At 40.7% G+C, this 17,094-nt stretch overlaps 1 protein-coding gene across 6 annotated transcripts in view; it reads right to left on the bottom strand.

Moving 5' to 3' along the window:
- The window catches only part of ZNF608 (zinc finger protein 608), a 135,038-nt gene extending 118,459 nt beyond the window's left edge, over positions 1-16,579 (bottom strand). For 4 of the 6 annotated variants that reach the window (XR_009214045.1, XM_058440556.1, XM_032156554.2 and 1 more), the window contains exons 1-2: positions 13,940-14,530; positions 11,828-12,918 (exon numbers count right to left, since the gene is read on the bottom strand). Coding sequence is in view for 4 of the 6 variants with exons in the window: in XM_058440556.1 (XP_058296539.1) it covers positions 11,828-12,733 (906 nt within the window). In the remaining 2 variants the exon portion in view is untranslated. Of the gene's footprint in view, positions 1-11,827; positions 12,919-13,939; positions 14,531-16,288 lie in introns of those variants that run through there. The other 2 variants (XR_009214046.1, XM_058440557.1) reach the window with 2 other exon arrangements.
- Positions 16,580-17,094: the final 515 nt, after the last annotated feature.

Raw genomic sequence — 17,094 nt, 5'->3', positions numbered from 1 at the left:
GTTACAGAAGAAATGGGCTTTTTCACGGCATGCATCCTGAGTTATCAAAAAGAGAGACAGTTTATATACAAAAGAGCAGATTAAGATAAAGGGTTTCACTCCCAAGATTAAAGTAAAAATAAAAACAGTGAGTTGGGGAGTGTTTAGAATGATACTTCTAGAAAACAATGCTAGATCTTTCCAGAAACCTATTTATTCACAATAAGATTAGAAGGACAAACTGCAACTACAACATGGACAAATGCCATGATTTCTGGTCTTCTAGTCCTTAGGAAAGGGGTTTTTTTGTTTGTTCAAAAAAAAAAAAAGACATACTGACATTCAGGCTGCCAGGCAACTGCTTTTCCCCCTCCAAAACTGCTGTACCACTTCACTGCTGTTGCTGGAGAGTCCCTTTCTATTCAGAAGCAGGGCTACTAACTAATGAAATCATGGGGAATTTCTATAAATGGTCCCAATTATTCAAGAGAATGCATTGTCTAGGGCCCTTGCAACAAAAGCTCTACCCCAACCACCCTCTTTCCCACACACCTTTCTTCTACTTTTTACTCCCTACCTCCACCACCACTATTCCTCCTTAAGTGAGCAAACAGGAAGATTCAGCAAGTCTTCTAGCCCCTCTCTCAGCTAAAAGAACCTTGAGAGTTTTGCTTCCTGACCAGGGAGCACAGAAATAACCTGCCTCCCCACCTTCTTCCCTCCCTCTATACAGCTTAAAAAATGCACTTGGCCAGGCAGTTCTCTCCATTAAACAATTCATTCTTCTTTTGCCTTCTTTGTGAAAAAATGGGTAAAAACAGCTGAGCACGATCACAAAACATAACATTGGGCATTCAATCTCTGTACCTTACGGCCTCATTCTTTCACCTCATCCATAGGATTTGGCGACCAAGTAAATCTTAATCTGCAAACAAATGGTTTGCTCTACAATTAAACCATTCATTCTCTCTCTCTCTCTTTTTTTTTTTTCTGTTTGGCGGCTGCCCAACCCAAAGACTTCTAGGTTCTTCCATTATTTAGCTCTCCCAATGGTTAAAAAGCAATAAGCTCATTTGGAGTTTATAAAACTATGCACCATCAACAAAAGCATGTAATGCTTCCAAGATGCACAGTGGCTTCCACAAGCACAATGAGGAGCTGTGTGTAGTCTCCCCGCAAACAAAAATGCCCAGGCCCCAATTAAGCACCCTGGGGGCTTTCAAAGCAGTTATGCTAAGTTGCAAATACAGCAAGATCCACTTGAACTCCAACTGTCTTGTGTGCTTTTCCTCCCAAGGTAGGGAAAAAGCTGGGGCAGACTGACCTCATTAAAGGGTAATTAGTGAACCCCAGGACTTGAGGGGCTACCACAATCATTGCTATTGTGAGCATTTCACTACGGGGCCACTATTTTTTTTTTCATTTTTTTAACCCAGGAGGTCTCTGCAATCTGAAGGCTCAACATTTTAAATTTTTAAGGATTTCAATCTGGCTGTTTTTTTCTACTACTAGTCATTGAGTAAGAAGAAAGGAAGCAATACAAAGAGCACTCCGACTTCTTTTGTGGAATTCTGGCATATCTAAAAATAAGTTTTTAGAAAACCATTTAAATAACGTATACCCTATATATCTAAGTAATAATTTTGAATAGATTTTGTTGAAACAAAATGAAATAAATTCTCCACCTCCTGATTAGAGATTTAAAGTGGCACATAAAAGAGCATTAGAAATCAATCAATATAGGGTTTTATGATTATATATGATAAAGATGTTTTTAAAAACTCACGCATCCATTTACATGCGCAGTTGTTACTCAGAAACTAATACACAGTGATGCGATCAACATAACCACTTTACCATCAATAAAATCCTTCACACCTCTTTAAAGCCCATTATTACTGTTGATATCAATCTGCCAAGATGCTTGAGGACTAAATTCTACTCTAAAATGCACCAGTAAATTTCGCTGTTTACATTAAGAGTAGCACCTTTTCACAAATACTAATCCACTGCCTTGGTACTAAAATTCTCCAGTACTTGAGAAAGCAGTCTTTAAGGCAAGTAATAAAATGGTTGTCTTAACTTGCATTCTCAGCAACCAAGATTTAAACAACTCTAGTATTTACATATAATCAGGGGGATCAACATCTTTGTTAACAAAAAAAAAAAAAATCACTGAAAGAGAGGAAATGGAGTTGGGGTGATGAGTGATGATCACCCTCTAAACAGAACCACCTCAAAGCCCAGAGCTAGGTCCATTCTCCTAACACTGGCGTACGGAGGGACTGGGAAGACCGAAGTCACAGGAACCCACCTACTATACTGATCTCAGCACAACCGCCCCAGCCGCTCGCTGAGGGAGGGTGTGCTCCAGAGACCTACACAAAAACTTGGGTACACATTAATGCCCACAGTAACTTATTTAATGCTACCCTTAGATTTGTGCCAAGCCAATTAATCACTCAATTTGTTTATTTGGGTTTACAGCTTTTGAATATTGAATGAAAGAATTTAAACGTGTGGAACAAAAGTCTTTGTGTTTTGGCCAAAGTATACTTAAACTATATTTAGGAGGAAATGTGTGTGTATATTTCTCTTTTACTAAAGCACTGCATAGGGACCCTTCCTTAGCCAATACATCCTTGTTTTGTTTATTTTAGAAATACTACAAAATTTATTTGCATTACTTAAACATATGCAATACATTTTGGGAAATCTTGAAAAGATGGAAAAGGCTTATTAAGTGATGGGGGGCAACCATAGTTGCTTTGTTTTGTTTTAATGTACCCAGTATATTCGGCTTTCGGGAAAAAATGCAAACCCTGGAAGTCATTCCAAACAGTTGGAAACTCTTCCTCTTAAAATAAATCCAAGGGCTCAAAAAATAAATATTCAAGAGCATTAATTTGTTTCTAGATGTGTGCGTGCAAGTAAAACAGCAGTCATAATGTGGAAATTTCAGTCACATTTTGCAACTAATTGGAAGCAGATTAGAATTCTGCCTCAGGGGAACATTGTCAAACTAGAAGCTGGAGCAAATGAAGAAAGAGGTGAAGGCGTCGTGAAGAGCTGACAGATTTACAGCGCTCAGGGCCATAAACGGGTCCCAGGCGGGAAGAAGGGCGCGTCCCCGGCTGCACGCCCCCGCCGCCCCGTCGGGAACGCGCAGCCCCGGGCCCGAGGTGCCAGCGGCCACGCCCCCAGGAGCCCAGGGCCCTCCATCTGCTGCCATAGCGAAAACAATAAACGGACCTGCTGAAGATACCAGTGCGACTGATAAGATAGAAAACTCGCACACTGATAAACTGGAGGATGCAAAAGTCAAAGGGAGAGAAGGCGTCTTTATTTTAAGAATGGGGGAAGGGGAAAGCAAAAGAAAGCAGACTGTGGAGGATAATACAGCAATGGAGTAATGTTTGGAAACAGCTGCTCGCTTTCTACTTCAGTGTCTGGCATCTGCTGCGGCATCATGGGAAAGGCTGGTGAAAGATTTGGGCAGGGAATGTAAATGGAGACAATTGACCAAATGGAGTTGGATGCAGAGAGGCTCAATTGCTCTTTTTTAACATCATGTTGCTCCCTTTTGGGGGCAGAAACAAACAATATTACTTAACTTAAATTACACCTTCAGAGAAGTTTAAAGATTTGGGAATACAAATCGCTTTTCAATTACTGAAGATGTCAAACGATACAAGGGGATAAAATCTACTTGCAGCCTCCACTTCTCAAAATGTTGAGCTCATCTTCCACACATCTTCACAGACAAGCTAAATGGAAGTAGTTTCCTCTGTGTTTCACTTATTTTGAAAAAAAAAAAATGTTTAATCACCACTGCTTACTTCTTAACTGGCTCAAGGGATAGTTTCTATTTGTTGTGCCTATTTTCCCCTTCGCTGCAAAGATTCAGCTCTAATTTCATTTCCATCACAAAAGAATTGGCAAATAACTAAAGCACGGGAACACATAACTAAAGTGCGGCTGTGCTAGTCATAAGCCTATAATAAAGCACAGATTTGATAGCATTATCCATGTACTGTGGTGAACCACACACAAATAAACAGTTCTCCATGAAGAATGAAACCCAAGGCTTCAACCCTTCCAGTTCAAACATTTTTGTTGTTTTTAACATGAGCCATCCATAAAATCAGCCAAGGAAGTGACAGGAAATCCAGAAGTAATCTGGTCTGGCTATGCACACTTTGGAAAAAAAAGTTAGAAGATGCTTTCCAACTCATCCTGATGATGTTTGAGGTGAAGAATGGATAAAACTGTAAAATCTAGGTACAAAAACAAAAGGTACTTTTATACCAGCTGAATCCAAACACATTATGAGTGTAGTTTAAAAAAAAAAAAAAAGTACATTTCCTCCAGCATGGGGAAAATTTTCTAACTAGGAACAACTTAGACACAACCTTTGAACCTTCAGTGACTAATGCGAAGGACAAAAAGGTGTACCGAAAGTGGCCAGAAGGCCAGATCTGCTTTCCTAAGAAACTAAACCAGGAGTTTTCTTTAATCAAAAGGACAAACAGTGACTTCAGGAGTTTATGAAAGTGTGACCAATTGGAACTTTGTCATCTTTTGCTAATTGAGGCTTATAAAAGAGTCCACTTCTTAAAACATACTACTAACACTTTTTAAAAAATTCTCTGCCACATGACAAAAACCAGAATCGAGTTGACTGGTAGAAGATCAGCGCAACCAAAGACCAAGCCAAGCTATTATTTCAAACTGTCAGGGGAAGGCAGTAAAATTGCTACCAGGTCTCCTTAAGTTACCCTTCAATAAAAAGAAGCCATCAGGGAAATAAGAGGAAAAGAAAACACATCAAAACCTTAAAAGTCCCTTTAAGTAAAATTATACGTCTGTGGCACCATGCCATCTGCTCTCTGGTTAGCATAATAAGTCAATTCCACAACCTAAATATCTGCTTTCTGAAATCATTATGTACAACACAAAATATAATCAATATATTTTTACTTGCTTTTTAAACTGTAAAAGCTACATTCATGTGGCATTATTGGAATATGCCTAAATGTCCCTGTAGACATATTTTTCTTAAGGTGCTAGCTGACAATGAGGATTCCCAGGAGGCAGAAACCTCAGTGGTTGGGCTGGAATAGTCCCAGTGAATAATAATCAAACTAGGTCGGGGGGTGGAGATGAGAAAGAAGAGAAAGTGGCTTTGAAAAATCCACAGAAGTATTTGTTCATCATTTCAAACCTATTTGTTCTAACCGAAACACCTTTGAGTTCTCCATTACAATTATAATACATACCTTTAAGTTTTCATTTAGTTTCACTGGGGGGAAAAGCCTTCTGAATACCAGATGGGATCCCTGTGGTTCAAGGCCCACTGACCTAGCAAAGTGTAAGTATTTGCTTTGTGATCATTTCAGTTCTTAAGGCAAAACTCATCATCTTTTCTACTACATTCCCAAAGGTATTTCTAAGCAAAATTTAGCAAATATGCAAAATTCAGCTTTAGGAGCAAAGTGCCAAGTCTCACTTTGGATATGTAAGAGGTTGCATATCCTTTGAGCTCTCAAAATAACATTACAAACAGCCCAACTGCTGGTCAATCAACTATGAATAGTTTAACAACCTTTCATTCAGTTGCAAAGGCTTTGTTCCCATTGCCAAAACCTTGAGCTTAAATTAAAAAGAACTTGTGACAGGGAGCAAGTAGTCACTAGTGAAACTGCAGTTGGGAGAAAAAATTAGACACAGAGGGAGAGGTCCATATACTCTGCAGCAGAGTGGAATGTAAAGCCAACAGTGAACATTTTTTAAATAATAAAGCCCATACTAACTAAATACTCCCAATCCAACATCCGTATATGCAGTTACAACATTTATATACACACACCTATGAAATACCAGTTACAGGGCACCAATATCATACACATATTACTTACTCTCTAATGACAATCTTAAGTCATTACTGAGGCAGGGAGCTCACCTGTTCTCCATCCCTTTGATCTTCAATGACTACATTAGGAGAGTATTATGATCATTTATCAACAAGAATCCTAGTGAAGAAGGGTTATTTTCCTTAAGATGTTGCTAACAAGGATAGCCCAGTATTTCCTTAGTTCTGACTTCCATATAACACACGAATGTAATACAAGTAATTTAGGAATAAACTGTTTTGTATTCAATCAAAACCCTTGATGTTCAGATTGCTGGCAAGTTCAGAGTGCTGGCAATCAAAACTATGTTGTGCTGCAGTAATTACTATGAAAAACTTCAGAGCTTAATATTAAAGAATAGAATAACATGATCCTGCCACCTCTTCTACACCTCTAGAGTGTGTTCAACATGGCAATTATCTTCGTTCAAGAAGCAGAGAGTTTAAACTGCATTGAAACTCAATTATACTCATGACTTTTGAAAACATACACTCCAAGTCAGGTTTCATCACATTCAAATCACTGCACAATATCTTATGAAACAGATTTTATCTCCCTCCCACAAGACATCTTCAAGCATAAAAATGACTTATTTTCAGCTCTGTACCCACTTTTTCACTTTATTAAAGTAGAGGGATGGCTGAGCAATGTTGAAAGACAAAGAAGGATCTCAACTGATAAAAACAATTCAACGTGCAGCTCTTCCACATGTCATTACCCAGGCAGCCTGGAACTGCCACCACGTTAAAAAACCAGATCACACACTTGTTAACAAAAAACACATTACTTTGCTACTTTTAAGAATGCAAAGAACTAGGAGTAGTAGATTTATGATTTAAGTGCTTGTGGCTAAAATAGCTTTCCAATTATCAAGGGCCTCTTAGGAAGAGCAAGAATGCATTATGTGTTAATGACCACAACCAGGGGTCCCTTTCTCGACTCTTTTGTCAGAACCCAAGCAGATCCTCCCCGCAGCTTCACCATTAACATGTCTGTTTCCTGTCAGGCCACTCAGAGATAATGTCATTTATCTCAGGGAGGCACAAGCCCAGTCATTAGCTTCAATAAAAGACCTCAAACAAAGGCCGGATAATGTTTTACCCAGGGCTCTAACTAAACCCAGAACCAAGATTCTTAGGGTCTAAAAGTCAAGGACTCAAAAGTTACGCTTCCTTAAAAGGATATTTTCCTCATTATCAACAATCCTAGATTACAGCTCTGAACAAGAGCAAGGTCTATGTATAGTAAACACCAGTCCATAGCAATATCACACACAATTAGATTAACTGATAAACGCTGACCAGAGTTGGCGTGAGAGCCTTTTCCCCTCCTTGCCTCCAGGGGGAAAATTGACAGAATAATTCAAGTAGTGACTAAATAGTCAGATCTTTGGAAAAGCTCACCGCTCATTGTGATTGCCTGCAGGAACTGTATAACCATTATAAAGTGTTCAATGGCTGGGCTTCTGGAAATCTTTTAAATAAAAGTGGAACTGGTTAAAATAAATGTAGGAACATGTGTTTTCACAGTGTTGCTCATATTACTGCAATTTCAAGTTTCTATGAAGTACCAGGTGAACTTTTTTAAATTAAAAAAAATACACGCGCACACACAGACACCATCGAAATTGGAGCAAATCTCAGCCATTCAATCCCTCTTTTTCATGCTGAAAACGAAGAACAGATGGTACTTTCCATGTTGTTTGAATCTGGTTATTGAACACCTCTGTGGTTAGGGAGATTTCTGCTTAGCACTTTCGGCATACATTTCATTTACTAACTATAAAATGCTGCTTAGGAAAAATAAGTCTTTATAACAGTCTAATTAAAACCATCTTGCAGCCAAGCAATTTCACTTGAAGAGCATTCTTAACCTCATGACAGTTGGACTATCAATCCCTCCCCCCACCGTTTTTTACAGACTATTTGCAAAGTTATTAAAAGTTGCAAAACATTATTTATCTCCTATAGGACAATCTTGATCAGTTATGCATATTCCTTCTCTCTCCAGCAAAGCAAACGGATTTCACACACCAAAGTCAGAATCCAGTGATGGGTCTGATCACACAAATCCCTAAGTTCCATGTGTTCTTGGGGAAAGGGCAGCCCCTCCCTCCCTCAGAAAGCCCTGTCACCCTGTGAGGAGACCTACACAAAAGTAAGGCGCTGGATCAATGCTGATTGGAAGCCACCCTCAGTTACCAACGTTTTTAACAGCTAAATCTCTCATGTAGCTTTCAAAACAGTTTGCTGTCTGACAACAATGGACTCTGTTCTTTAATTATAGCAAGTGACCTTTCTGCCCTTTTATTTCACAGTAGATACACTACACTCTAGGCAGAATTCATATGGGACACTATATTTGAAAAAAAAAAAAGCATAATGTCCACAAAACTCATTAATCAAAATATGTTCTTAAACTGCTCACACTCACTTAGAAAATGGGCCAGAATTCCCTAGTGAAGTATAAAAAGGCCTCTACAAAAGAATAAAATAAAATGAATGATATCCTTTATGGACAGGTCCATTTGTAGACACCACCTTTATGACCAGGGCCATCTTAATGAAAGCAATATGATATTACAGAAATAATTCTCTTCCCTGAATACGTATTGAGACACAACTATATGACCTCCTGTGCCTTTCACTTCTGTTCAAGTATCAGCCACTTATAGGATTTTTGAGTTTTTGTATATATTTTTGAATTTTCCAGAAATCAAATAAACCCAACAACTTTATATATAAACCGTTTATTTATAAAGCCCAGCTGAATGCCTCCCTATCTGATAAGTCAAAACTGTAACATGGCTAGGAGGATACATAAAGAAGAGCTTCAATACAAGGCTATTATGCTTCACAAGAAAGGAGGGTAAGGTGGAGAGGCAGGTTTTAACAACCAAAAGCCAACCCGTCAAATCTACTTATTCAGACATGTCACTGGTGGCTTAACCACAAAATGGGCTACAGAAATACAGCTCAAACATCTTAGAATTATGGCATGTTTTGATTTTGTTCACGTACTAAGGGAGTGGCGACTTTTACAACATACTTGTGGTTTCCACATAAAGGAGTAGAACACTCATTGATTTAATTAGGTTTCATAAGGTCCAATTTATCATGTTTTACATGACTTTGTGTAGTGAAGAAACAGAATACACAGACCAAAAATAGACATTTAAGCATGCTGTGAAAATTAACCGGTGACAGCAAGTCTTATGAATCTCCTGTGAACCTTCCAACCAGGAAAAAAAAAAAAAAAAAGGCACACACGCGTACACTCCCCTTTGGTTTTCACATGTGGCCCCTCACTAGCCACATCTGATTGCTGAAAATTAATAATCTTCACTCTCCAGGCACTTACTCTTCACAAACTCAGATAATCAAGCCAGGCTGAAGGAAATTAAAACATTGTATAAAATGTCAAAAAACCTCAGTGTTGAAATATTTTTTCAAGTGAAGCTTCTGGTCCTACCAAATCTTTACTTTCTAAATAGGTATTCTCACATCAGTAGGAAGCATTTTTTAAATTGATGCCTAATTTGATGCAACCACTAGTTAGTGGAATTAGAGTTACTTTCCTGGGTGGCATTCACGCAAGGGAGTGCCATTTCTGTGTGCCAAGGATGAAAGCATTCTTAAGAGAAGTCGTTCTCAGGGTGAAGTGGGGGTGGGGAGGAAAGCCTTAAGGAATACCGTTTGAGGTCCTGAGCCAACGCCCAACTTGACAGAGAATGGCCAACACTACAGGATCCAAGCCCCTGGTTCCAAGCCTTTGAGGGGCCCCTGTGCCAACTCCAGTGGCTAAGATTGGTGGCACAGCTTCCTCTGGTATAGGATCAGAAGTGAATCTAAAATGCAATGTACTTTCTTCCCTCTCCCACCCCAGATCCACCATGACTTGTTTGCTCTTCATTTATGTAATTCATATTTATCACATTTATGCTGCTCTAACTGAAGATGAGTTGCATGTATATGAATAATTTAATTCTTCCATTCTTCACCCAGTTTCCTCTGTGACTGGAAAGTGAAAAGAACACAAAAACTGGAGAAACGACACCACGCTGTAATCTCAGTTGCCATGACAGCAGCCTTTGAGATACTGAAATGTTCCGATTGCCAGCTAAACAAAATTGTTGAATGTGAACATTTGGCTGGAAGATTAAAAGGCTAAGGGGAATGCAAAAGGGCAGTACCTCCCACATTCCAAGCAGCCAGTGAATCCAATCAAATGGCTCTGACTCCTTAACCACAGCCATTGTGAGCACTGGATTAGGGCAATTCATCTAGATAGTTAAAGCAGATTAGAACTGCAATTTGAAGACTATTGGCAACAAAAGTAAATGCCCTACTGTACTAAGTAATAAGAAGATTGCAGAACACCTTTTAGCAGAAATAATGTGAAACTACACATTTAAACATAAGAATCAAAACCTGGAATTTTAAAAAACTCATTTATATTCATCAATGTGCCTGACCAAAAGGATATGAATTTATAAGCGTTCAGAGGCTTTTTGCAAATTTGGCATTATCTACACCTTAATGTGCCTCTATCAACTTTTAAAAATCCAAATTTTACTCCTATACTCCAACTTAAATCCTGAACACAAAAACAAGAATATAAAAGTTTAAGTAGCAGTGAACCATTTTACACGGAAATAATTCTCCAAAGACATATTATCACCACTTACAATCCCAATCGCCAACTAAAGCAAAAAAAAAAAAAAAAAATCAAAATTATTTAATAAGCATGTTCCCCAACAACCATGCCACAACACACATGAGAGAAATCTTGCTTCTGCAAGGCACAACCTGTAGAATTAATATGAAGATTAATTTCATAGAAATATCACACACACACCCCTAACTCCTTCCCAACCTGCCTAGTGGACAGAACACCTTCTGTTCCCAAACATTAGTCAATGTGGTCTATGACTAAGCAGCAAAACATGGGGCGGGTGTCGGGGTGGGCAGTGCTTCCAAAGCAGTGTCTTAACTATAGACTTGTACAAAGATGGGAGGAAGGGTCCAAATGGGCTAAATCAACCATCCACACTGTTTAAATGCAGCACATAATTCTATATTCCAATTCACTCAGCCATCTACATCCCCTTTGGCTACATTTTCACATTTCACCAGTATCAGTCCAAGTCTGTTTAATTCTTCTTAGCAGCTGTCCAGCCCCCCAGTCAAGCTAGGTATCCAAGTGGTAACACTCTTAAATCTCTAGCTAAGAACTGGGTGAGGGAACAAGAGCAGAGTGCTAACAGCCAACAAAACCATCCAGTTTTTCTGCAGTTATGAAACAAATGACCCAACACATCAAGCTCGGGGTTTAATTCAGGATCAATAACAAGAACTCATTCAGGGATATCCTTTCACAGTACTATTTTGGAGACAGTAAGAAAAAAAAAAAAGGGATGAGATCTGTAGAATGTAAATTAGAATCTTCGACATTGCTCTCCAGGGAGGGAACTTGAACCTTGCACCTAAGGACACATTACCAGCAATACTAGGATGAAGAAATTAAAATAGAAAACTATTCCCCTTAAGGAAGAAACCAGGACAAGAGTCAAGAGGGTGCATGAGCAGGTTTTCTATTAAAAGCACACGGCAACCTGCTGACTAGTGAGGAACCGATCTACAGGGCAAAAGGTACTTAGAACACTCAGGCCCTCCCACCTGGAAACCCAAACACTAGCATCACAAGCAGCAGCAGCAGCAGCAGCAGCAGCAAGGACAGCAGAAGCAAGAGCCAAACACTGCACCCAAGTAGGTTCCCCCATATCAAATTTTGATATAAAGGATGCATATCATAGAAATCTCACAAAGAACCAGAAAGCATGAAGAAGTGTAAGGCACACAGAGGCACACCCCCACACACCCACACAAATGCATACAGAGGAGAGTAGGACATCTAGGAAGGCGACTTTATCCTACCTTCTCAGTTTTCAGTTTCTTGATTCGCCTGTGGCTCTCCTCCTCCTCCTCTTCCTTCTTTACCAACATAGAGTTTCCCATGAGCCCTGAATCCGGGGCACTTTTGCTAACTTCCCCTGCAGCGGCGACGCTGCCACTCCCAGTGCCCCCGCAGTGGAAGGGGCTCGCGCCACCTCCATTGCTCTTGGCCCCAAAGCCATAGAGGTGCCCCCCGGAAGGGGCCTGGCTGCCACTGCCATTCTGGTGGCCCTGAAGCAGGTCGTGCTTGTCCTTCCTGGATTTCCCCGTATCCTTATCCCGCTTGGCGCCTCGGCTGCTCTGGCTTTTACCTGGCTTCTCCTCTTTGCTTTTCCCACAGGAGCCTGTCCCCGCGGTGGCGGCAGAGGTGCTGGTGCTGGTACTATTGCTGTTTGGGTTGCCGCTGCCGCCGCTGCTCACACTTTGACCCAGCGCTGAATTCATGCCAGTTGCCTCTCCAGGGCGCCCTTGGACTTCCTGCCTCTTGCCAGTGCTGCTGATCTCGGGAATCCCATACAAGGCAGCAGAAGGCAGAGATTTATTAGCATCCTTAGAAGTTTTACTCCTTTTCACTTTTGATTTGCTGGTCTCTTTGTGTGAATTCCCCTGGGGAGCAGAGGCCTGAACAGAAGCAAATTTTAGGCCATCAGCTAAGGCTGCGGTAGCACCAGCCCCACTGGAGGCCGGACCTCCACAATCCTTGGAGTTGCTGCTACTAGTGGTGTTGGTGGAATTATTCATCTCAAATTTCTGTCTGTCCTTCTCCAAATCAGCGTCCAAATCAATTATTAAATTTCCAACCCCGATTTCCCAATCATCGCCACTGTCATAAGTATCAACTGTATTTGGATCCACACCTTTTCCTGCAGCAGAAATGTTCACTGACATCCTGAAGATGAGCTCTCTAGAATAAAAATCCGATGAACTTTCCTTTGGAGATGAGGGGACATTCGTTTATCTCCGCTGGGTTTTCTCTCAAAGAAAAAAAAAAAATCTTCTAATCTTCCTCTTCTTTTTCCTGCCCCACGAATGTGTCCAGGGATTTTACACCCTCAGTCCAGGTCCACCTTTTCCTGTGAAGGGGGGAAAAGTCGAATATTTCTTGTCTGGGTGTTACCAGAATAAAAAACGATTAGTATTGGGGAATCAGTAAAGGGGACAGGGAAGGATGGAGGGTACGGTGGCTCATGTATTGTCCTCACAGTCCAGTATCAGGTTTAAAGAAAAATAACCAAACCCGAAAAATAAACCTATGACAGTAAGCATCTTACGGTAGCTAAAAAGAAAATCCCTTTATCAACAACACAAGGATAATCACCTTTTTAAAAGCATTAAATTATCTTAAGGATCTGATTCAAGTCCAGAAAGGTTTTTGTGTTCATTTTTAAAGTTTAGGATTTCAGTCTGGCACATGTGGTATCTCAATCCCAGAAACACAGCCTGAACACTCAGACAAGAAGGAAGAACACAGCTTTAAACATCCCTAAACATGTCCTAGATCTTGCAATTTAGAAGACCAGACCCTGAAGTTCTGAGGCTAGTTTTCAGAATAGAATGTTGCTAAATTTTCCTTATTTCTAATTTTAGGTTTCAGTACTTCTTTTTACAAATTGTCTGGGCAATCCGGTTTTTGTTCCTAGTAAGGAACAGAAAAAACAACCAATAACTGCCCCCAACACACACACATACCTCCCTCCTATCCTTTTTTCCCCAACAGCTTATACAATTTCTTTTTTGAAATATGCATGCCTTTTAAGAGCATTTCTCTCCAGAAAAGACAGTGTTATATAAAAAGTTAAATATCTGCCTTTTGAGAAAAAAATACATTTAAACAATTCTACCGTATTCCTAGGTCACAGAATTGCTCACTCTGTTAAATATGGTGCTACTGACTGTACAGAAAACTGATTAAGACATACACATTAAGTGATCTGCGCCAAGGTGGCCTCAATGACCGCAAATGAGTGTGTGTTTGACAAAGAGCAGTTAAAACGGTTTTTAAAGGGATCAGCCCCTTTTTAACAGTTGATTGTCAAGAAAAAAATAAATAAATATACATACACACACACATACACACACACAGACATTGCTTACCTTTTAATCCTTTATCATTTTTTAATTAGGCCAGCAAATCAAAATGCCTTTCCCACTCCACTCGGCAAACAAGCCTGTGCCTCATTTTACTTAAACACCAAATGATCAAGGAGGAAGAAACCAAATAACACATCTCAGCCAGAATAATCACTCGATAACATTATTCCACCTCCCCACCCCCCTTTTGGCAAACGAATCAGTCCTTTTCTCCTTAAAAAAAAAAAAAGTGTCACTGTACAGCTGGAAAATAATGTTTCACATTCACAACAGAAGCACCAAAGGTTTTTTTTCCTCTTAACAAGCATCGAGAATAATAGTTTTTTAAAAAACAGAGAGTTTAGAGAAAAAAGTTTTCCCAACTTCTCATTCCGCCTTCAGTTCCAGACTTCAGAGTCACCGTGATCAGTAATGATCCCAAGTAGCAAACCTACAGGCGTCCGCTAGTAACGAGACAGAATGTGCTAACATCGGGATAAATTAGTGAAAGGGAAGAAAGAATAAGAAGAAAGGACTGAAAATCTGGGCTGGATTCCGCCTGTTAGTCGGGAAGTGGCATTTTTCCGCCCGTCCTGACAGATTTGATTTCTTGAACTAACTTAAGAGAAAAGGAGGGGAGGGAGTAGAGGGAGGAGGAGGAGGAGGAGGAGGAGGAAGAAAGGGTGCGATGAGAAACTGGGCAAGAGGAGAAAAAGAAAGGTGTGGAGGAGGAGGGAGCAGATGATTCAGTGAGCTGATAAACCAGTTATAACAGCATTCGCTCGGGGCGGGGGGCGTGGGGCGGTGGGGTGGGGAAAATAACGGCGTTTAAAATGGGCTCAGTCTTCGAAACCTAAAGGATGTGATGTTTTCCTGTCTTAAGTTGTTTTAAGAAAAAGGAACTGAGTTCCTAGTATAGCTCCCGAGGGGAGTGGAATCCTCTGTCGCTCAGGTCAGTCAGTCATGTGGTAATTCGATAATTAGAGTCAAAAAAAGGTTTTTTTTTTTTTTTTTTTTTTTTAAGGCGACCTTTTTCGGGAGTTTTTCCCTCTTATACTCGCAGCAAACGGTGTGTCTCCCTTGTATTTATTTTTTCTCTCCTCCTCCTCCCTTCGCCCACCCCCTCCTGTGTTTAGTCAGATGGCCCCGGAGCTTGGCTTAGTATTTTTAATTAGCTGGCGTTTGGAAGCTAAAAGCAGTAATGAATTGTTGATGGATTGGAAGTGGAGAGTCGCTTTGCTGGAAATGTCGGGGCTGGGAGAGGGGGATGGGCGAGTTAGTAACAACCAACCATCTAAAAGGAGCGATTTTGTTACAGTGCAAGCCTTTCACATCACGTGAGGATCAAGGGCTCAATTGGTTGTCGTGAGAACAAAAATGGTGACAAGCGTATCAAGAAAATACTGATCTGGTCTTTAAAAAAAAAATGCTGAAGGTCTCTCCCCTCCCCCTGCACATACTCCCCCAACCTCCTCCGCCCGCCTCCCCGCAGTGGGAGAAGCTACAAGTTATGAATGTGAAACATTTCTCGGAGATCTAGGATCTCCGAAGTTCGGAAGGAGTGAAATGTAATGAGCACAAGAGCAAAGCAGATGTTTTAAAGAAACACTTTATAAACCTTTCCTCAACTTATCTCCAATTTGTCGGCTTTCCCAAGGGGCCAGGGACGGGGACGCCTGGGGGAGGGAGAAGGGTATCTCCGAGCTACTTGGATTTTAGGGACCCCCACTTCATGTATTAAACAAAGAAAAACCTTTTGCTTGCTCCCCAGCCTGGTCCTGTAATAAACACACTATTGTTACTATTTGTGGGTTTGTTTGGGTTGGGTGGGGCTTTTATTTTTTCTCTTAATGGTATTTTTGTTGCTTGCTTTTTTAAGGAGATGGCGAATGGTAATTATAACCATTACATGTAATGAGTGACTATTTCCCTGTTTAATATTAAATTATCGGGCACTGGGATCTGACAAGAGACAGAAATCAGCTTGTTCTGCCCTTGCCCCCATTTTCCTGGATCGCTTTGGGAGGGGGGTCTGCCCAGCTAGGACAGAAGAGGGAGGGAGTAAGGTGAGCTAGAGAATTGACACTGCAGACCAGGATACGTAACTGTGTCACTTTTATTCTCCTTTGGGTTAGAGCCCAAAAGCTAATTTCCTCTAAGTTACCCCGAGTGCCCAGTCAAGCTTAATTTGTGTGAAGTTACAAATGCTTCACCCTCCACTGAATAAAATTCACCCTTCTTGGGTTGTTGTTCTAAATGCAAAAGCCAAACCCTGTAACTAGTTCCTCATTTCTATGCATAAAACTCGCACATTCCCCTGCATGAAGTCCCCGCTAAGTGCTATATAGAGACACACCACGCAACCGTACTTACGGTCTGTATTGGATCGAGTTGACCTTTTCCTTCTAACTGCATTGAATGTGTTTGGTTGCAGCCGCTTTATTTTGGAAATTATAATCTCTTCAACAAATTTATTATTAAAGAAGATGGACCATCAAATGTCACAGACCGTCCTGTGTATTTTTATAAAAGCAAAAATTAAAATTTAAAAAAAGCAAAACAAAAATTCCCCTGGTGCACACACACAACAAGCTTGTTCTGCAACACTAAATCAGGAATGAAACACAACACACACACAGAGGGAGTGGAGAAAAAGAAGCTCTCAGCCTCTATACCTGAAAGGGACTTTTCTTTGTTCCCAGTGCCCTTTCGCATCGGGCCAATCAGAGAGCAGCTTTTATGAAACTGGGCTCTCTCATTGGCTAGCTGCTTTCTCTTGGCTACTGTAGGGGGTTGAGATATACACACGTATAAAACACACACTGAGAGCGGGTGGGGGTGCTGTGGGGGGTGGTTGTGGAGACAAAGCGTTTTATTTTCCAACCAGATTGGGGTTGAGGAACCTCCCGCAGTAAGAAGGGAAAAAAATGATGCGCCCGTTTCAATTACTACATCATTCACATAAAACACTTATTTATTAAAACAAATCTCAAACAGGCTGCGAGGAGAGGATGTCGGTAAATACAAGTTTGATTGTGTTATCTTGGGGGAAATAATGTATGTGATCGCTCGGTGGCAGAGAGAAGCCAAATGAGCCACTAGCGCGTAGCGAGGAGAAAAGGGAGGCTGGCTGTGTGGAAATGACTGCGAGCATTTTGCCCGCTTCCCTTCCTTGTTCC

This window comes from Hylobates moloch, unplaced genomic scaffold (genome assembly GCF_009828535.3).
Source record: "Hylobates moloch isolate HMO894 unplaced genomic scaffold, HMol_V3 SCAFFOLD_6, whole genome shotgun sequence".
Lineage (NCBI taxonomy): Eukaryota > Metazoa > Chordata > Mammalia > Primates > Hylobatidae > Hylobates > Hylobates moloch.
This window is presented reverse-complemented; position numbering and strand designations above follow the sequence as displayed.